General features: G+C 42.0%; 2 protein-coding genes and 1 non-coding gene across 3 annotated transcripts; 1 reads left to right on the top strand and 2 right to left on the bottom strand.

Moving 5' to 3' along the window:
- Window positions 1–740: 740 nt before the first annotated feature.
- LOC126912887 (uncharacterized) lies at window positions 741–21,700 on the top strand. The gene is made up of 15 exons (XM_050707223.1): window positions 741–1,150; window positions 2,401–2,529; window positions 3,624–3,743; window positions 4,178–4,304; window positions 17,784–17,910; window positions 18,312–18,389; window positions 18,771–18,842; window positions 19,220–19,335; window positions 19,424–19,516; window positions 19,590–19,971; window positions 20,041–20,233; window positions 20,321–20,393; window positions 20,565–20,623; window positions 20,710–20,874; window positions 21,091–21,700. The coding sequence occupies exons 1-15, from the start codon at window positions 1,082–1,084 to the stop codon at window positions 21,289–21,291; spliced, it is 2,004 nt and encodes a 667-aa protein (XP_050563180.1). The 5' UTR covers window positions 741–1,081; the 3' UTR covers window positions 21,292–21,700.
- On the bottom strand, window positions 5,322–13,916 carry LOC126912888 (collagen alpha-2(VIII) chain-like). Its single transcript, XM_050707224.1, has 6 exons — window positions 13,659–13,916; window positions 9,993–10,122; window positions 7,234–7,407; window positions 6,583–6,679; window positions 6,405–6,474; window positions 5,322–6,317 (listed from the first exon to the last, which is right to left on the bottom strand). Exons 1-6 carry the CDS (start codon window positions 13,666–13,668, stop codon window positions 5,701–5,703), a joined length of 1,098 nt encoding a protein of 365 aa, XP_050563181.1. The 5' UTR covers window positions 13,669–13,916; the 3' UTR covers window positions 5,322–5,700.
- Window positions 17,269–17,339, bottom strand: Trnag-gcc (transfer RNA glycine (anticodon GCC)). Its single transcript has one exon. It is a non-coding gene; the product is annotated as a tRNA-Gly (tRNA).
- Window positions 21,701–22,194: the final 494 nt, after the last annotated feature.

Genomic DNA, 22,194 nt, shown 5'->3' with positions numbered 1-22,194 from the left:
AAGTATTAGCGAAGTAGACATTAGTATTCAGAATATAGAATTGATGAAGGCGGACGACTCGACTCACTTATAGCATTATATGTAACAAATATAATTATATTTGTCTATAAGTGGGGAAATGTTGCTGTGCTCTGTGTTTACATGTAAATGAAGTAAAATAACTAACCCGATACCTATATCCCACAGCACCCACTAGCGCGGGAGGTTGTCAGCCGAGCGAGTGGACAGCTGTGTCGCTGTCACACATCTCTCAGCCATTCACTACAGTTGTCAATTATCTGATATTTATGCGAAGCCGGCAGGAGACGGCCTGTCATTGGTGCTTCATTTTTTACAACTGTCCACGAGACGTACTTATTTCTAGACAAATTTTATAGTTTTACGAACAGATGGATATTTTTGAGATATCTAATATACGATGAGTAGAGGTAATAGTATTTCATTCCCCAGTAGGATTTCCTCTAGTGGAATCCAAATATATACGTCAAAACAACATTGCCCTCATACATATAGAGGACTCAAATCTGCAATACGTTATACAGTCGCTTCGCCATCTTCCTATTGTTCAGCCACGTCGACCGCCGAGCAGTTTTGATCATATCACGTTGGCGCAGTCACCATACAGATGGTACAGAGCATACTCCAGGTGGGTACACGTGGGAGTTCCGAGTCGGCTTGTGAATGAGAGTTTATGCACAACGACCCAAATAACCGGCGGGTTTGATCGTAAACCGGCGGTCGCGGATTCGGGCCGCGGCCGTGCGGCTGCTACTCGCGGCGCCCGATATATCCGCCAGTGCTCCAGCGGCCGGCCCGCTCCCTGCCCGCTCCATCCCGCTCCATCCCGCGCCACCATCATACCGCGCTCTATGGGAGATTTATCGCCTCGGTATAAATTAACTGTATTGTGGGATCAACGCCGTTTGATCTGTTATTCGCATCAGCGTCGGGAGTGAGCTGCTGCGTAAACACCGGGATTTATGTGGTTGGAGCAGTGAGTGTCTGTGCGTGGCCAGTGTCGGTGGTGTGTGGTGTGGTGGAGATGGTGGCTGCGAGCTGGTGACGCGCCCCCAGCCCCAGCATGTCGCGGAGGGAGGGCCGCGTCGAGCGCGGGGAGTACCCGCTGCCGCCGCCCAGCAAGTGTGCCAAAGTAAGCTACTCATTTTAAACAAGTCTTAGGGACAATAAAGTTATTGTCACTTGTGGAATAATACGGTACTTACTATTAATAAAAATTTTGAAGAGTAAATGTTCTCTACCGAATGTAAAATAGATTCAGTTCTGAATGGCTCTTGTAGGTATACTAAGAATCTAGAGGTGATAATGAATTTACCTAGAATCCAAAATATCGGGTATTTATCCCATTAAATTTGTCGTAGGACTCGTAGGCGGCGTAGCAGCCAGCCGCGGCTACACATACAAACACTTTTGTTCCATGTTTTCTAATGATTACTGTATTTGCTACGGAATATTTATTTCATTTGTATAAAAATTTTTATTGATTCATACCTTTACGAGACAGTCGTAGCAATCGTAGTCATCGTAGTAGTCGTAGCAAGTAGGACTACAACAATTGATCTCGTCTCATGCCAGCACAGAATGTAAAATGTTACCAAATATATGGCATTAGACAACAAAAAGTAAGATCCGCTAGAAAATGTGAATGTATTAGATTTAATAACGTATGTTTAGGTATATTATAATGAACTGTCCGGTAGTATAACTGCGGTCCAGGTTATATAATCATTCCCTGAGTTATTCGATTTAGAGTAACACCGAAACCGTCGAAAAGTCCCCATTGTGCAAGTGACTCCTAGAGGAGTGTAGTTAGCAACGCGCGTGTGTAGCGGCGCCGCGCGGCGGTGCGCGTGCGTCGTGTGCTCGCTAATCTCTTGTTTTGACACATTAATTCAATGTACGCGGCGCCGGCGCTGGCGCGTGCCGCTATTTACTGTTTGTGTACATTGTACATTATTATGTAACGCCCGCCTCCGTCAATATTGCAGTAAATACCACAAAGTGACCACAACTAAACAATAAATTACACCCATAAAGGTTCCATTTTGTATTGAGCATGACTGTGGACTAGCTACTGGTAGAGTTACACACCATATTTATTTGCCTACTTTATTCGGAGAACTTTGCAACTACTTAATAAGCATTGACTGCAGTTTAGTCTGAAGTATAGAATGCATTTTGTAAAGCTGAGGACGACAACCATGCATAGCTCACTAAGCAGCATTCCGCGACACACGACGCGGCGATTTTCGCGCTGCTACTGACGAGTGAAACTAGTCGAGTTTCTCGTCAAACATTTATAAAGCCGATCATAATTGACATGGTAGCTACTGCTTTAATTTCACTTATAACATAACTACTAGTATGTCTTCCTGTCGCCAGGTGTTGTACTACACGTGGAAGCTATGCTCGGTGGTGTTCTCGCACTTCGTGATGATCAGCCTGGTGGTGGCCTACTGCATCCTGGGAGCCGTCACCTTCGAGAAGCTGGAAGCTCAGCACGAAAGAGAGGTGCACATACATACATGCTTATATTTTCCATATAGTGGTAATAAACCTTAGTGTGTAGCTGAGAATTCAAACGTTGCCAATATTTACTCTAAACTCAGAATCCGGGCGCTAGGCAATATCTTCACAAATCTATCGGATACACGAAGCATCTCTAGATATCCTACAGATGACGTTGAACTGATGTGCTCATCATTATGAACAAACTTGTATCCCTTTAGATGTCATATTCTATTTGACAACAAAGAACTACTCAATTTTATAAAAGAAGTTATTTGTACGGCACATGGGGCGCTATAAATTTTGTTTTATCAAGCCGTGGCACGGTGCCACGCCGCCATCACACTCAGCTGATTAACGATTCTGATGACGATTGAGTAGAGAGCACAGTGAGTAGCTCGTAGCTATCTCAGCACGAGTTTGTGTAAAACATCAAACGCTGCTATGTTTGATTGCAATCTGTTTGTTCCACTGTTTGTGTGGGCTGGTACAGGAAGACGGTCGAGGCAACTTCAATGAGCTTCCAATTCCTTGCCACCGTCGACGTGTGAGTCAGTACAAAAATTTGTAAATACTCGTCGGCCTGAGTACACGTGGTCGGCCCACGTCTCTAATTAAACCAACGCTATAAAATTGCCGTTAAATTAGAATGTTCTTAGAAGCAACCATTATGAACAGACAGTGCTTCTCCTAAATCTAGAGATCAGAATGATTAGTTACACAATTAAAGTCTTTTGAACCAATTTATGTGAACCGTACATAAATACAGTCCACGCGTGTCATTCACCAACATCTGCTTAGTGGTAATCCTCGCTAGAGTCTGAATGTTTACAAACATGTGTGTACGTCTGTCTTTCACTGCGAATTCCATTTTCATTGAACCGTGTAATGTAATGTTTGTCGTTCTGTTTATTGAGATTGTTGTAGTTGATCCTCTCACACTACGACACATTACAAGTAACTGCAAGGATCTTTGTGAACCATGGATAACATCAAAAATAATATTATGAAATTAATATTAATAATGTACGCTATCACCTGATGTGAACTTTACTTATTATTTAAGGTTAACTTATACGTCTGTCTCGGTGATGCAGGTGAAGCAGAACATATCTCAGATCCGCAGCAACACGACGCAGAGCATCTGGACGATGACGCGCACCGTGCCGCTCTTCAACCAGACCAACTGGACCTCCGAGGTCGTCGACATGCTCAAGGTGCCAGCTCCAGCTGTTCATGTTCACTGAATATTGTGTAACGGATCAATATTTCCCGGATATTTCGCTGATAGTTTATTTTTAGATGAAGCGCTTTTCCATGAACACAGAATTGATGAAAAGAAGAAAATACAGATCGGAATCTGTGACGACACTTTCCACACTTCTCGCAGGCCATGAGAGATATTGAATAAATAAACGTAAATAAATAAACGCCCACTCGTGCGCACCTGACAGGGAACTATTTCAAAGATATTGATCCAGTAGTGCTACCGTGCGATGGAGGCGCCGAGTAACGCACACATAATAATATTCTCAATGTTTATATACGAGCATGCTTTATGGTTTGATGATTTGTTGATCTGATTGATGTCTGTTTTCACATTGTACGTCTGCTATGATATGTTGATATTGTATCACGTGGTGATTGGCAGGACTTCGAGAACGCGATCCTGCTGGAGATGAAGGTCCGCGGCTGGGACGGCAACGAGAGCACCGACCACATCCAGTGGACCTTCACTGGCGCACTCTTCTACTCCATCATCGTCATCACCACTATCGGTGAGTCCCTCACTGAATAATGAAACTGCGGATATTGCTAGATAGACATGTTGTGAAGAGGAACTATTGAAGCCCCTCCGTTTCGATTAATTATATCAAACTTATATTAGAATACTTAAATAGAGGAGGCAGGCACAGTTTACTAACTCTGGAACTAGGTCTGAATTAACGAGCGAAGCGATTTTGCAACAGAATTTTAGTCTGCGGGATTTAGAGCATTCTATTAACTCGATAGATTTATAGGCCACGAGTGCATACAGAGTGGGGCTCAGAGAAGGTCCAACTCAAACGGTTTGAAATTATAGATAAGAAAGGAGTTACCGATTTCGTTAGTGCGGTAGAAATATCACATACTTACGTGATTGATGACATTGGTAAACACATTGAGATCAGAAATCAGAATCTGTGAGGCAGCAGAGGCTCTACAATATGGCTATCTAGTAGGTACCTATATTTAGACAATAGGGAAACTTCTTCTGTTTGTAAGCTTCTCGTAAACTGATGAAGGACTTAAGGAACCCCTGGGCTTGGCTCAGTGCAGTAGCACGTAGCCAACTTTGAAGGCACCAAGCAAGCAGGCTTTGCGCTGGGTTTACTGGACGTGCGCGTGTGCCCTTCTATGCTCCACAACTCGCAGTACGATGGCTGGTGTGGCGTGTAGACGCGCGGCCGGCGTCTGGCGCGCTGCCAGCCGCCGTCCGTCACATTTTTTATACAGAGCTCCATGGTGAACGTTCGCTTAGTTTTCGTTATAAATTCGACACATCTGACTCGTGGAATGTCAGCTTGTTAAATACTGCTATAGTTATATTGGCAGTGCCAGTTCAGGTAATTAATTCACACGGAGAGTTCCAACGTTAATTGAAATTAGCAAATTTTTTTGTTAATTTCTAAGAATTACTTTAATCAATTTCCCTAACGTAACCATAGAGATGTCATTTTATTACACAGTAATAAGTTATAATCATATTTATTAATACCACATGGTCATAATATAGGATGAATGAAAGAGAGAAATAGTTTCCTAGTGTAGTTTATTTGTCACAGTAACATGATGTGTTCTTGCCATCTCGGTTGTGTCTCGAATGCTGGGTCGTGGGCTGTGTGTCGGTGGGGGCGGGCGGCCGCGTCGCCTCGTGCCGCCGCTTGGAGCGCGGGCAGCCTGCAACAGCTCGCCACTGAGTACCGCCGGCCTGCGAGCTGCTGGCGCCACGCGGACAGCTCGGGTTGGTCGCGGTTACCACAAGACCACACTCAATATTATTTACTCTAATTATTTACATGTACTTACACTGGCTGTGGGGCACATTACACGCCACAGTCTTGTATATCGACGACGGCATTATAACTTGTTAGTTCTATACATCTATTAGTCACCACACGACACATGGCACGATTATTTACCGAAGAATCCCTGGGGTCCAATGTGACCACTGGGGCCACTGGGACCGACCAATATTTGTCGGCCTGGCCCGATAGAGCCGGTGGGGCCACCGGGCCCCGTTAGAATCCCTGGTTGTCTGCCATAAGCAGGGCCGATGATACCAGTAGGCCCACCTGGCCCTACTAGAATACCTGGACTGCGGCCTCTGGAGGGCCCGATAATTCCTGTGGGTCCACCGGGTCCTACCAGCACTGGTCGGCGGCCATACGAACCCATGATTCCCGAGGGTCCAACGGGCCCAACTAAGACGCCGCTTTGTGCTGTCTCGCTTCGTGTTCCATCCGACACAGGGCCCACTATACCGGTTGGTCCATTAGGTCCAATGAGAACACCAGGCTGTTTGTGTTTGTTTTGTGGCCCCACCATTCCCGTGGGCCCGTCTGGACCTACAAGCACACCGAGTGGTTTCTCGAAGACTCCGATGTGTGAGGAGTCGTGGCCGTGTCCAGGTCCGAACGAGCCGAACAGACCGTTGAGTGCGGAGGCTGGTGGGGGCGGGAAGGGGCGCGCCAAGTTCTCTTGTCCCGGCAGCAGCATCGGCCGGTCGTCCTCTACCTCGTTGAAGTACTCTGTGGAAGAGAGTACGAGACTTGTTATTGGTGCTCGACCGCGAACATGTAATGTAATGTGATACTATGAGCTGAACGCAGACTTACGGTTTTTATGTTGGTTCTTATTTTTGTTTTGTGGGTAGCAGCACAGGTACTTCCCGACTCCGCAAGCACTCTGGAACCATGAGTAACCAATGGAGATGTCAATAAATTGTCAGTGACAGTCAGTGTGGTAGACTGTACGTGTGTTTGATAATAAGCAAATATAAGATAGTATAAATACCCTGGAGTCGCCTCGCGGAGTGCAGTCCGGGTTGTTGACACACCTGCAGTACTGCAGCGAGTCGAGCGTGCCGTCCGACAACATGTTCTTGTGCTGCCTGTAACAAGATAATTAACTATATGAAAATAAAGCTATAGACTGGTATACTTTACTATTCTCGGAAGTCGGAACAAATTTTTGCGGTTTCCTCGGGTTCACCATTAGGAATAAAGTGTCAAAAGGCGTCACAGATCTCATCGGCAAAAGATACTTCTTCTGATACTGGTACAAAGCTCAAAATTTCATGTTGTTGCAAAATTGTACATTTTTTTTTATAAATATTTTTGAGAAATCTCCAAAATCCTTTCGTTTAAATGTTCTTTAATCCGACGACTAATGGGGTCTATGGGGATTTGACATTCCATTCCTAATGGTGAAGGTGAACTCAGATTCTAAATTCTTAGATCAAGCGCGCGCAATCGTCTAAATTTGACATTCGTTACATTACTAATATGTACTTGTAGGGCACGGTAGTCGTGCCTAGAGGAGTACTGAAGATTCTCTTGCAGGTTGTGGTGAGCACGCGGTACTAGCTCCAAGTAAAGTATTCAACCGAGGGAAAAGGCCAGGAGAGAATGAGTATTTAACTTAGTAATATAATGATGGACATACATGCTGACGCTGTAGATGCCGTTGTCGTCGACGCGGTAGGGCGCGCGGTGCGCCTCCACGCGCACCGGGAAGCGGCCGGCGCCGGGCGGCCGGTTGTAGAACCCGTCCGTCTCCACCGGCGGCCGGAACGGCTCCTCGTCGAACAGCGCGTTGCGAACTATCTTCTCACTCTCTCTGTAAACATTAAAGCAAATGTCAGTAATATAAACAAACACGAGGCCTATACAAGTGTCCCTTACTTCAACTAAATGAAGCTATGTTGTCCGCGACAGCTGCATACAATGAGTACGTAACATCGAGTACATAACGCGACCATTCTACAGGAACACATTCACATTTACTAATAATACGTTAATGGCTTCTTAATATTGTAATAAACTTCCCAACACAATACCTTGCGCGACTGTCAAATAGCCGAACCATTGGACACTCAGCTAAGTGCCTCCTAGTTCCAACAACGCAACAATATACTTAGTGCCGGTTATAATTGCGGGCGCATTTTGATGTCGTCGACTTACTTACTTACAACATCAATATTCCCTTGAAGACTTTAACACCTATTGCTAATGCAACTTGGTGCAATACTCGTAAATACATATTTGTGATCGTTAATTGTTCCACATAGGACGTACCAATCACATGTATTGTAGAAGCAGTGTCAGTGCTACTCGTACAGTCACTGCGCAACTCTAGAGATCGCTCCGTCAATCCGCCACCATTGCCAAATGTAGTCAGTGTAAGTACCCTTACATCACACCGCGCCCGTTCACTTACACCCAGGTACACTACTTTGTAATTGTCAATCAACATCAACACTATTCTGATCTAATAACGTAACCATTTTAAGATTTCGCGATTGGTTGTCGTCACATTGCAATCGTCTATGACTCATATTCAGCATTTATGTTTTGATCATTCGAATCATTGTAGTCTATCTATACTTAGACACAGTAACTATAATTATCGTAAAACCTAAATTAGATGTAGTTGCGTGTGCGCGGGGAAACCTTACGAGTGATTAATGTTTCCTGTGTATGATTATTTTAAGAATTGGGATATAATAGGAGCAAACGGATATATGAACGTAATAATGTGAATACAATTGTCTGATTATTTCTAGCAGACTATTGTTCATATCTAGCTCATCTCAAAGGATTGACGCAAGTAGCGTGCGGGCGGGCGGCGCGGGCGCAGTCGTCAGGCAGGGGGTAGCTGTGTAGTTGGTGACTCCACCATTGCATTGCCACTTGTTGGCTATTATTGTTGTATTCACATTGGCAATTACGGTGTCCTACACAGAATTGCTACTCAATTAGCGAAATGAAACCCGTGCGGAGTGACGCAAGCCATTCTGCGGCGTGCGACCCATTGTGTGCGGCATGTCGGCCAAGGTGCGGCGGCGCTGTGGGCGCCCACCGCCCGCCGGCCACTGCCGCCACTGCCGCACCACGCGCGCTGAACCACTTGTTTCCTCAAAGCTTCGCGAAGGGACGAACGTAAAAGTGTACTCGAAGTGGTCCAAGGTTACAGCGAATAAGTCTCACATTAATGAATTTACGCACTACAATAACTTTCGTAATCATTACTGTATTTATTGTTTCTCACAAATAAAAACACGATTTCCTATAGTTATATGATGAAGTAATTCCACACATATCGTAAGTTATAAAAAATCTGCAAATAAATATGCGCATGTTTGTATTTAGATCGTGGCATTGACAAAATGTGTTTAATGGAGGTAATCTTTCCCTATAAGGCGTATTTAATATAAAGTTTGATACAAACAGAACACCGAAGGCCACACGCGATCCACAACTTGCAAGGCTACTCTCCTGCCTGACCAATAGTCATCTAGGTCGTTATCATAAATGATAATTAGTTAGTAATAAAAATACAATCAGTGATCCTGAGCTCATGAATGATTCACGACGTAAATCCGCTGTCATAATGTAAACTTGTGAACTGTCTGTAGTAAAGTATTGAGCAATATATTGTAAGTATTAAAATATAGGTGACTAGTGACCAGGTGTAGTACACTCGTTGGTCACACATCACTGGGCTTTACTGTGTAAACACTCGATTGTTGCAACAACTCACCAAGTAAACACTAGCTCTAACTTATGTATTACCTTAAACCATGCCTTTGATACATGGGGCAAATAGCCCATTGATGCTGTATTTGTTTTTTTATTACATTGGTATGGAATGTGATGTTATTTAATTTCATAATATAGAAGCTGTTGTGTTTCTCACATATTATAACTATTTACTAACTACATCAGGAAGCTACGCTAAGCCGCACTTTGAGACTTGCTTAACATTAGGAAAGCGACAATTTAGTAAGTAGCTGTTTAGTTGAATAAACATCATTTGGTAAACAAATTGGTTGTTACTGTAAACACTATGAATTCTAACCTCAGTATTGTTATATCGGCGTATAGTACATAATATTACACAAAAAATATTAGTAAGTCAATCTACATTGCATTACGCTTGCAGCTTTGAACCACTGCTGTCGTCACAGTGTGACTCGGCTCACTTCACGTAAAGTTATGTAAACAAACCGAAGCAACAACTGCCTGAAGTAGCCAAATCTAATGAACAACTTTACCGGATTTCGTGAACCGATTCGACATTCAAACATTTAAGGAAATAGCGTGCTCCTTCTTATAATCCTGGAAACGTACGTCATATGAGTATAAGTTGGCTCGAATATCCCTGAATAAAGGGTGGATCTGAACAGTAAAGTGTGTACTTACTTTTCCTGTGGCTCGGAGTCGATGAAGCGCACCTTGGTGTCGATGCGCACGGAGGCGGCCGCCTCGCTCTCCGGCCAGTGCCACTTGGCGGAGCAGGTCCCCGCCGCCACCAGCACGCACCACAGTACTCCTGTCACAAACAACGTCCCCATTATCGCATGACTTCTGGACAACTGCAAACTTAACATCTACTCTGTGTAGCAGCTTGCAGAAAGATGTTGTATTTTTAATATTTACTGACACTTAACAAGACTTCAAATATAAGCATCTCAGCTCATGAGAGTCTACTGCTGGACTATGAGTCTTCTCTACAAAAGAGGGGTTTGCCAGATTCGCTACACTTGGCACGCGGGTTCGATCAGGATTATCAGAGAACTCTGCTGCCCTGTCCCTGTATGTATGTAGTCCGTTATCCGAGTCTTACGACTCCCTCGGGAAGAGTGCCCACACGGCTTTATTGGCATATTTGGCGTAGTAGATTAAGTGATTATTGTTAAAATATACAAACCCGGACATACGCAGTATTTTTGTTGGCAATGAAAAACCGAAGCAAAGGGGAGCGAATGTTTTTGTAATACACAAAAACTAGACACCGACAATAATTAATTGGCAACTAATGGTGCGAGGAAACCGAGTTTTTAGGAGAGGTTCTGTCCAATGAGTCATTTTATCTCAATAACATGGATTGTGGAGTGTCGAGGCAATAACTTTACTTGTGCCGGCGACAATGGACTGGTTCTGAATGAGACAGAGTTCATGAAGGAATGTCATTGTACATAGACTCCGCGGATGAAATGTAAACGAATGCATAGACCACGAGCACTGCATGTCATGCCATACATGGCCATGATGATTGTTTACATTTTTATATTATAGCCATGATAATGAGAAATAGAAGCTTTAACAATAAATAATGTAACGTGTAATGAACGTTTTACTTTTATACACATAAGTGGGAAGTTGAGATGGTCTTCAAGAAGTGTTCTGTTCTTTCACAGCAAAGCAAATCGAGTACGATTCGAAATAATTAAATATTGTTTAAGGATTATTTATTAGACCCTACAATTAATTTATACTAGGACAAACAAATGTCTTGCTGATATCAATTACATGACATCAAGGCATTGTTTGGTAACAAGTGTAACAATGTAATTGGTAATCTCTCATTAGTTCATAGATGATTCACGCCGCGCGGCGGTAGCGGCGGCCGGCGCAGGAGCATGCACGACGCGACAGTTTACAAATATCCGCAGTTACATTATTATTGAAATCACGAATTATATTAATACAGACCTACGAGTAGTAGCCTACTGCGGAAACATATATGTATACATAAAACAATATGTATATTATATCCTATGATCTTCATTAGCTTATGAATAGAATCCTGAAGTAAATATATAGGTACCTAGTAATTATAATTATGAATCTTTGATCATAATGAAATGATGATCAAAACACCATTAACTTTGTTTCATTCATTTTCATCAGCTGTTTATGTCTCATCTGAGTAGGAACATTGCCAACTTACTGAATTTTACTGTACGATACTCCACTTTCCACTCGATTATAGTACCGTAGCAAAATGACTTAGGAAGCGGAAGAATATAGAGGTAGGTAATTAGTGTATTATTTAGTAAGCAGTTAGACGACGCTTCGTAGTACCTACATGTTATAATGTTTGGTCCAGAGCTGTTACACAAACATCAACAATTGATATCAGACTCGTGACGTCACTCCTAGACCACAACACGGCGGTCATGGCATAGGAAACACTTCCTCATAGCAAGCAAATATGTCTAAAGACTTTGTATGACAATGTCCCACCACTCCCCCTTTCATTCGAATCCCTTTTGGCAAGGATCTACAGACGCGATAAACCATAAGAAACTGAAACAATGGACCTCGATGCGTCTCAGAGCTAGACGGTCACATGGTGCAGCAGTGAACAACTGCCACATGTTCCTCACCTACTTGTGTCTTGTGACCAAATTGGTAGTCATTGGGAAACAAGTAGTTTCCTTCCTTCCGTTTTCCACAATTACTGAGTAGTAAAGCATTGTGATATGTCATAAATGTGGTGTTAGATTAAAAATAAATAATAACGAAGCTAGATTACAAAATAAATGTTATTACCTAAAAATAAAGTCTAGATGTATACAAAATTAAGCCGTTTTCCTGGTCTTTCGTAACCAGTTTAAAAGACGCTGGCTCGTCAGGTTCAGTTAAATGTACTTTGTGCCCATAATCCGGTTATTAATATTTTTGGTCTCTGCATTAACTGTAACGATTGCTATATGACAGTGTACCACGACAACCAAACCTCAAATTAATGTAGAACTACGTACGAGTATAAACATCGCGAACATAACATAAACAAACAGCAGTTCCGAACAAACACACAAGTTTCGTTGCAAATATTTTAGTGGTTGTAACAAATATACCCACGTGTATGGAAGTAGTAAATCACTGGTTTCAGGCGTTGTGTGATGTGTGATGTGGCAATCTTACTTGTACTACCTATGTACGTACCACAACATCGGAACAATCAAGCGGCGCGCCTTGCAACGCGATACGATAGCAGGCTGTTATTGTAACGTTCACACAAGTTCAGGATTCTGATTTAATTATCTCTATTTAGATGAACATTGTGCCAACGATAAAATTAACCATTTAAATAGACTGGATCAAACTAATAAATGTCATTACATGGACTAACATTACATTCAATTTAGGCTTGGTATCCCAAAGTTTAATGAAAACCATAAATAGTTTAGTCTTGCATACAGTAAATGGATTCTGCGACTATTTTAGAAATTAAAGAAGTCAAACTAATTTGTATAAATGTCTAAAATTCAAAACCATTATCAGGTACTTGTGAAACGTCAACAAATAAATAGTCTGGCAGTCTAGAAATAGTAGAAGCTAGGTTTTCGTTCCAAATTGTAGCTTCAAATGGAGAAGAACAAGCAAGAAACTCTATATTGAATAGCATAATATACTTTATTGAATAGTAATGTAGTACCTAACATTAAATATAAGTTATTAATTGTTTATTGCCAACCGATTCAGCAGAAACTGGTAAACAGTAGAGCGTTGACATTTTACAAAATACACGCCAGAGATTGTGAAACGAGAGGTTTTATAGTCAACGACCATTTTAAGATTATCTGGCTATGTTAGTAATGTGTAGTGACGTCTTAGAATAGAATAGAAGGATAGTGAGGCGCGAGGACCGCGTGGGCGGGCGGCGCCGGGGGTTGCGCAAACCTCAAGGATGTGTACACAACACATACTATTGGAATATACCAACAGTGTAGTCTACCCATAGTGTATGGACAGACTAGTACGGCCATTTCAAATGAATTCGTAGATTAGTGTAAGTTGGACACTTGCATACATTACAAATTAAATCAAAGCTTGAAAAAGTTGTAGTATATACTGTAAATTGTAAGAAAATATGGTGTTTCATGTTATCGGAAAATTGTGAATTGATGCTGTATGCGAATGTATGCTGGAATCCTAGTTTAAGGATATCCTAGTTTCATCAATATTAGTTATTTAGTTAAGGCAATAAATAAATAATTACATACAAAATAGTAAATAAAAAAATATAAAATAAATAATTTCAATTAAATTTGAAAAATATAATAAAAAAATACAAACCGATATTCATTTTGTAGATAAGTTATAATATAGCACACACACTTCACGTTTGGACGGACAGACGGACAATATAATTTGTGTAAATTATATGAACGAGTCAAGACATCACTGTGCAGGAGTCATGAACTAGTGACGACTGCTCTGCTCGCCCTACGTTATGTAACTGCGGGTTGTGCTGCTGCCCGCCGCGGATTTCAGCTGCACTTGCGCACGCGCTGGGCCGCTAAAACTGCGCTCAACGTTGCATATCGCCCGCGCCGATTGATTCTTTCAGGATCTATAATGGAGTCGGAATTTTTATAACCATTCTAGTTTTAGTATTTTTTTATGAATACAAAAACTTTATTGGTGTAATTTTTCCATTTTACGTTGGCGAAGGCATTCCGTCCTATAAAATTAAAATAAAATGAAGGATTTTGAAAAAGATCCATTGTGAACTTCTATCAGTTTCATCACGATATGAGGTACTTATGCTTAATAATCTCAGAATGTTGTCGCCTGTGTATTTGTTAAAGCTAATTCTAAGTGTATGTATGAGTGAGAGTTACTCAATATTACGACTGCTGTTGCATAGAACTACGATTTTTTGTAGTTCCATTGTGATTGGGGGAGAGGTTATTGTTGATAACAGTAAGTAGGCAATTAATAACTAGTACGTAAGTGTTGCGGCGTTGGGCAACTGTAGCGGTGTGTAAGTGGAGCATTTTAGCGCTGCTAGAGATTGCAGTGCCGTGACGTGTCGTAAGTTGAAGGACGCGCGTTTACCAGCGCCCGCGCAGCCTCCGTCTCTTGCGGGAAGCAACTCTATTAATTACCCTGTAAGGGTTGGTTTTTCGGTTACTTCAAGTTGGCTGTATTTTAATTTTTTTTTTTGAGTAGGAAGTCATACTTTGACTTCTTCCACACACATCGAGTGTGGCGAGAGGGAGTGTCATACTCTTACTTACTGACTAAAAATCATTCTGTTCCTACTCCTACTCTTTAAATCGAAGCCCCGACAACCTGTGAGGCATTCCGTGGCTACTTTAAGTTGAAAAGAAAAAGTTGATAAGTTAAATTATACGAATTTTAATTATCTCGCATTATCCTATTTCTTCTGGCTAGGTTTGGAACTGAGTCTTAACCAAATTCGACTGAATGTAAAAATGATACAATAAGTTGATGATTGCTTCAATAATATCTTTTAAATTATAGATATTTTAATTGTAAAACCTATTGAATTTAATGTGCTCAGTATTTGCCATAGGTGGGAAAAAATGTAAAAAAAAGGAAAAAAAATTAAAAAACCCGACTGCATAAAAAACACTTTAAATAAAAACTGAAAAGTAAAAAACAAGCTTAGTCTAACAGTGTAGATAGCAATGCTATTACCACAAAATCTTATGCGAAACAATTGAGTGCAACAGTCGGGACCCATATTGAATGATTTTAGTCTAGTTTATTTAATGGGTCCCGACTGTTACACTCAATTATGTTTCGCATAAGATTTTGTGGTAATAGCATTGCTATCTACACTTTTCAGTTTTTATTTAAAGTGTTTTTTATGCAGTCGGGTTTTTTAATTTTTTTAATTTATTTATTTTTATTTAACACTTTTTAGTTAGTTATAATACGGCTATGTGTTTCTCAAGATTTCACCCGCGCCACGAAACGACAGTTCAGAAACCGCTAGTCAATCGCGTCGCGTAGTACCTATACGAGTATTTAGTTTGGATAATAAAGAACCTAATTGCACATAGTATTTTTTTTTCTATATGTCAGTGATATACCATTTTGGAATCCTCATGATGAGCTCTTTAATTTGATACCCATATTGTAGCAAATAAAAAAAATTTTTTTTTTTTACTTGTCTAGGGCGCCTCACGGCCGCCATGTTGGTTTTTGTTTTACGTCACATATCTAAGAACACTTGGATAATTAAGATGAATCCAACGATGCCCTAATTGTCGAAATCCATCAAGCCGTTTCGAAGAAATGAGGTAATAAAGAATATTAGGCTCATACATACAAGATACGCGCGAAAAATAACCCTTCCTTGGCAGTCGGGTAAATATGGCATAGGTGAGGAAAGATGCGTGCAGTTTCAGAACTTTCAGTTAGATACAGTCGTGCTGTTATACACAATTTTATTTATTGACGGGCTTTTTGTACGGTAGCAAAAAAGCCAAATGCTCAATTATGATTAATTCAGTACAATTACTATCAGTTTAGAACCGATAACTATTTGTTTCCTACTCCTTCTGTCGAATTCGATTAAAAACGAAACCAAGCTTATAGCGAGGATCGCGTGGAGGTCGTGCTACATGAGGTACATCTCGGATGGCGTTGGGGAATCACGGAGGTCGGCGGCGAGGGCCGCACCATTGTGTCGCTATCGATGATGACCCAATTATGTGCTGCATCAGACCATTGTTACACTGGCTACTATTGCAGATATCTTATAATTACTCGTAGGTAATCATCAGCTTAGTGTGATGTGATGTGATGAGCGGACAGCGAGCATCAGGATGGATGATTACAGTGATAGATAGATAGATAGATAGATAGATAGGAGGATTTCAGCTTCAAATGTATTGATTATTATATTCTGATGATTAATGTTCAAGGTATTTTATTTCTGTTTTACTTATACATAATTCCCTGAGAATATGGAAGACAATGCACTTTCAGTTATTTATGATGCAATCAGTTGTATTATGTTTCCATGCTCGTGGATCAGTTTGTTGTCTTATGTATGGAGTCCGCCCTCAGCCAATGTCATGTACCACGCATAGATGTTACATATACAGTAGCTAGGTACGTACATATAGGTATATAGGCAATTTGGAGAGCAGGAGGTCGCAAGAAGTCGACCTCGGTGGTATCCGTTTCAAATAACGACGGAAACAGATCGATTTCACAAAAAATATAATAACGTTATCTCGCAGCTTGTATTGGTCCGAGATAATCACAAACATTATAATTTAGCGGCGGTTTGTCGGTCACGCCACATTAATTATCCGCATGATATTTTGGTGGAGGTACTTCACACTTTAATAGTAACGCGGAAGGGAGATAAATCAATTTCCAGTAAAAAGCCTAACGACTTCGGCACTCCGCCCAAGTTCAACACAACAACAACGCTACATTACCTACAGGTGCCTACAATATTAAACAAACAACATGTCTTGTATCGTACAATGTCGAATCTCCGCTGAGAACGGACACAACAACAAGACATTTGTAAGAATCCTTATAAACTGACGAGTATAGCAATGGATGTCAAGGCGAATGTATTCTCGAAAATATTATAATGGACGTGTGATATCACGCGTGACGCGGTCCCGATACTTGTAGCAGAATGTATAATAAAATTATTAATTAGCCGGCAGTGGCTGGCTGGCTGGCTGTTGTACTCACGGAATTCCCAAGTTATTGCGATACTGTATTGCCTTGCTGTAATGCTAGTAAAAGGTATTGCTAACAACACCACTAACCCACAAACTTTAATTCCATTCGTAAAATGTTGTAATACTTTAAAATGTTTCTTTTTAACTATTTGTTCGTAAAAGCAATTACAAAAGAGTCTTGATAATTTGTTAAAAAACATTTACAAGCTACAAAAAGAGATTGCATCGGCCGGGAATCGAACCCGGGCCGCCCGCGTGGCAGGCGAGCATTCTACCACTGAACCACCGATGCTTGTTATACATTGGCGAATTAATGAGCTATATTCTGATTATGCCACATTTAGATCTGATGACGTAACAACAGTGAGAGTGAACTCGGCCGTTATCGAGTCCATAGCGTTTATTTCTTTTTTATTTGGCAGATTGCTTTGTTTATTCCTTCCGTCGCTCGACCGGCTTCTAGCGTTTTATGAGCTAGTCACTAATATTTTGATGAAATATCGAACTACCTTCAATATTTAAACATTATGGTGTATTATTACAGGAATCGCCATTGCATGCATTATTATTGTTATTACCTATGTATTGTTGTCCTACACTTACTATTATTATTGTACACAATAAAGTAGGTACTTAGGTATAAATAAATATAATAGTAAATGCACACAACCTCAACAATTGCAAGTATTTATGGAATTACAAACACATTACGTAGTTATGTGAAATATGTCGGCAGGGTACGGGCACATCGCGCCGAAGACGCAGACGGGCAAGGTGGTGACGATATTCTACGCGATCCTGGGCATCCCGCTCATGTTGCTGTGCCTGTCCAACATCGGTGACGTCATGGCGTCCTCCTTCAGGTCATTAGCGAGTCACTAGTATGAATGTGTCGTAGTAAACTGGTTTACACTAGTTAGTGTTATAGCAAGAGCAAATTGTGAATGTGTGCGTTGCCAACAAAATTTTGAAAGGAGCTTAGTAGTTTTATTTAATGTTGTATTGTAGCGATACTCGGTATTCTTAAGCAACAGTTTATAAGTTAGCCTGAGATTTTGAATTATATCTCTTGTCATTTATCATGACAAAAGCACGGCTGATATATACAAGAAATGTTCTAGACTCAATAGCCTCACCCCCTATTATATGGGACTTATAACACAAATGGTGAAAGATGGGTGTACATTGTATAGCGGCATTCGTGCCGTAATGTGCATCTCTGCCTAACCTTTCGTGGATAAAAGGCGTGACGTTGTTGTTCCAGGTTCCTGTACTGGCGGGTGTGCTGCTACGTGTGCACGCGCCCTCCCAAGCGCCGCCACCGACACCATCCCTCCACGAGGTAGGTACCTAGTACTTATAGTATCACACCACCATCGACATAGACATACAAACATTTAGTTTTGACTGCACGGTTAGTGCAGTGGCTGGGCAACTGGCTGCCGCGCAACGGGTAGCGGGTTCGATTCCCGCACGGAGCAACTCTTTGTGTGATCCACAAATTGTTGTTTCGGGTTTGGGTGTCATGTGTATGTGAACTTGTATGTTTGTAAACGCACCTACGACACAGGAGAAAATCCTAGTGTGGGGCAACGTTATTTAAAAAAAAAAAAGTTTAATCCACACATATTTAATTTATCATTAGATCAGTGTGCTAAATACCACATTTCATGTGGACTTTTGTTAATTGTGTAACGCCTGAAGTAATATTGTTCTGTGGCAGACGGTCGGTGCGCGGGTCGACGCGGCGGCGCGCGCGGCCCATCGAGCGCGCGCACTCCGACACCGACTGCAGGTACACCACACACAATGGCTCCTTCAAACTGCTTACCAGGGCGTTTATTGTGCGTTCACAGGAAGAATACGTGGGTCTCCCTCGGTGTTGGGAGCCTGTTTGGAAAGGATAACGGATGTCTATTTGAACTTCAGTGACCGGTTTTGTTGCTGCGAAGTATTTGCTATTCTACTAAATATTCGTGTCCATTTGTCTATTCAACACAAATTTACAAGTTCATTCAACAGACTGATAAAATAGTCATTGGAATAAAAATATGCTTTGACTTTGTTTAAGACTACACAGTTATCGCTTCGATATACATAAGGTTATGTAACCACGCATCATTAGGTATTATGGGAAAATTTATTGTGTAGTTAACAACCATGTGTCGCTAGGTACCGCGACAGTGGGTACAGCAGTGGGCGCGTGCGCAGGCCGCGGGGCCCCGCGAGCCACGCTGCCTCACTGCCACGCACCAGGTCACAGCCGCCGCCGCATGCCAGACTACACGGTACTTACATGTCACTCACTTATCTCTAGGAACATTATAATATGTCATGCTACATCTTCCATCGGTAACACTTTCTACTTTCAAGTAGTCAGAGACTACGACCTGGAGGAGCCGTCGCCAGTTCGTTACGAGAAGCATGGCCGCGACGGACGAGACGTATACGATGATGACGATAGAGCAGGTAGCGATTCAAACCACTTCCCTTGTAGTCATGTGAATAGAGTTGTCGAATAAACTGATTCTATACTTTGCAGAGGAGTTCCCTAAGATTTCGCTACCATTGCAAGACTTAGAGGCGGCATTGCAAGACCTGGAATCTCATCACATGAAAATATCTTCCAAAGCTGAACTACGGAGCAAATCTCTGCCTCGACCAGCGAAACCAAAGCCAGAGTACGGGCCGCGGCGAGACTTCGACGATCAGAGACATTTCGAAGATGACCCCAGAGATATGTACGAGATGCACGACCTCCATGATGTAGACTACGAGAATTATAAGGAAAGACAAGCGTTGGAGAGAGAGCGGCGGAGGGAGCGAGAGGAACTGTATGGTTACAGAGATCGTGGTTATGATCCAGAGGATGAGGATTTTGAGTTCGACTATCCGAAGGGCAGGAGGTCGCGACGAGATATGAGGTGAGTGATAGGTTTATAAGTTGGTTGTGTCAGTGAAAAATATGGATGAAATTGAGAAATGTTGTTAAGGGCGGAGCGAGGCAGGTCGGAGTACGTGGAGCGCGAGGAGCCGTGGGAGCGGTCCCACCGGCGCCAGCGCCGCGCGCGCTCCGCCATGTACGAGAGCGAGCGCTGGGACGAGGAGCGCCCGCCTCCCCCACCGGAGCCGCGCCGGCCGCTGCGGAGACTGCACACTGTGGACGACAGCAGATACCGTACACGAGTACGTAACTCCTATCTTGTAGAATACAATTTGTTGATAGAGTTGACAGCATTTTGAAAGATTGAAATATGTTGGTTTATTTTGTAGACACCCTCCGTAGAGAGAGATGACTGGAGCGATGAGGTTGCAGTGGTGCCGCGACGCAGTAGGCCACCAGCAGGTGAATGATGGACATGCAATCTTAAAAATTCTGCCTAAATGATTAATAAATCTTAATAACTTATCTTGCATTAGGAAATGTGTTTGTATTAGGTTAAAACTTTCTCTCCAGATGGGGAAAATGTAACTGGTACCATTTTTCTAACGAACCTTCTAAAATTTTCTTTTTTAGCATGGGGCTCTCGTGCGTCTGAGATATATCATCCGCCTTCGGACGTAGTTAAGGAAGAGGTGAGCTAAGCAGGACCAGTTGTTCATCATAAATTTCTTAATTTTAAAGTTGTGCATGTTCAGTAATAATAATGATTGTGGTGAAGATAAAGCCGGTCCCGATCTGGTTGTGCGTGTTCCTGGTGGCGTCGTACATCGTGGCGGGGACGTTCCTCTTCAAGAGCTGGGAGAGCTGGGAGTACCTGGACGCTGCCTACTTCTGCTTCATCACACTCACCACCATCGGCTTTGGGGACTTCGTGCCTGCTCAGGTTATACTTACATAATAATTACGTAGAAAGGAACGTTCTTCATCAACCACATTGTTATATTTGTCGTTTTAATAGTGCTTATTAATATTTAACTTATTCGGATGTTTAACGAAAGGAAAAAATCTATGATGAGACACTAAACGGGTTAATAATTTCGGGTTAGGAGAGTAGATTCTGAAATTCGCTTTATTGATGTAAGTTTGTACACTTGCGCAGGGTCAGAGTGTGGACGACCCAGCGGCCGCCGTGCACTCCATAGCTCTGTGCTCGCTGTACCTGCTGTTCGGGATCGCGCTGCTGGCCATGTCGTTCAACCTGGTGCAGGAGGAGGTGCGCGCCAACGTGGCCGCGCTCGCTACCAAGCTCGGCATCATCAAGCCGAGGGACACGCAGCCTGACTCGGACACTGACTACTGACGGCCAAACTGCAGGACACTACTTTCTACAGATATTTTCTCATTCAAGTTGGCGTCAGAACTGAGTCTAAAACATTTATAGCTGTCAGTAAGTATCTGACTTCAGGGTGATACATTGTTGATCAGACGCGCAGTCAGCTGCGTGTAGCCGTAATACGAACAATTATTACCATCCTATGTCCTGGAGGAACCAAAGCAGTGATATTCATAAATCTGGTTGTGGACGGAACTAGTGAAACAGTGATGAGCGGCAGTTTTACTCTGAACTCACTCCTGGAGACTGATCATTTAGTTCAGGGAGAGCTTCGTGGAATCCTCGTTGTACTTAATGTTACCGTGTCTTTTCGACATTGGTACCTCGCTATCGCTATGCTAATTTTATACTGAAATAAATGTATTTTAATATTTTATGAGTCTTTGTTTTATTTTTCACAGTCAGACAAGTAGTTTAGTAGACGCTGATTAGTTACTCGTAATTAATAATTAATTTAAATATGAATGTAGCTTCTGTAGTGTAAAGTTTTGTCAATATACATACACAGTTTCGTTGTCTTAGTCAGTGGTTAAAGTACCTACTTAAAAACATGAATTTGTTTAAAAATATGAATTTACCAATTAGATCAGTACATTGAACTTTTAGCTACGATTTTTAAAAATAATACTAATGAAGCTTGCAATAGCCATTACAAAGTATACAGTGGATACCTTTGTTAGTATTTAAGCTAGCAGGTGGGTGTTGTATACTTAAGTAAGAGGAAAATAATATAAAACATGTGGTTAAAACCTCCGTACCTACACCTACCAGCCGACCGTTCCCTAGTAATACATACATAGCTACTACTCGTATCAATATTTGACATGTCACTGTACATAGGACAGTGACGAACGTTCAGTTCAGCGATAG

Source organism: Spodoptera frugiperda, chromosome 31, assembly GCF_023101765.2.
Source record: "Spodoptera frugiperda isolate SF20-4 chromosome 31, AGI-APGP_CSIRO_Sfru_2.0, whole genome shotgun sequence".
Taxonomy (NCBI): domain Eukaryota; kingdom Metazoa; phylum Arthropoda; class Insecta; order Lepidoptera; family Noctuidae; genus Spodoptera; species Spodoptera frugiperda.
The sequence above is the reverse complement of the archived record's forward strand: the minus strand, read 5'-3'. Positions and strand labels throughout refer to the sequence as shown.

Coding starts and splice junctions, on each gene's coding strand:
- LOC126912888 (XM_050707224.1), bottom strand. Junction 7,408..9,992: donor GACTCCGAGCCACAGGAAAA/GTAAGTACACAC, acceptor TAATGTTTACAG/AGAGAGTGAGAAGATAGTTC. Junction 6,680..7,233: donor GGCATCTACAGCGTCAGCAT/GTATGTCCATCA, acceptor ATCTTGTTACAG/GCAGCACAAGAACATGTTGT.
- LOC126912887 (XM_050707223.1), top strand. CDS start 1,082: ATGTCGCGGAGGGAGGGCCGCGTCGAGCGCGGGGAGTACCCGCTGCCG. Junction 2,530..3,623: donor AAGCTCAGCACGAAAGAGAG/GTGCACATACAT, acceptor TCGGTGATGCAG/GTGAAGCAGAACATATCTCA. Junction 19,972..20,040: donor AGGTCGCGACGAGATATGAG/GTGAGTGATAGG, acceptor AATGTTGTTAAG/GGCGGAGCGAGGCAGGTCGG.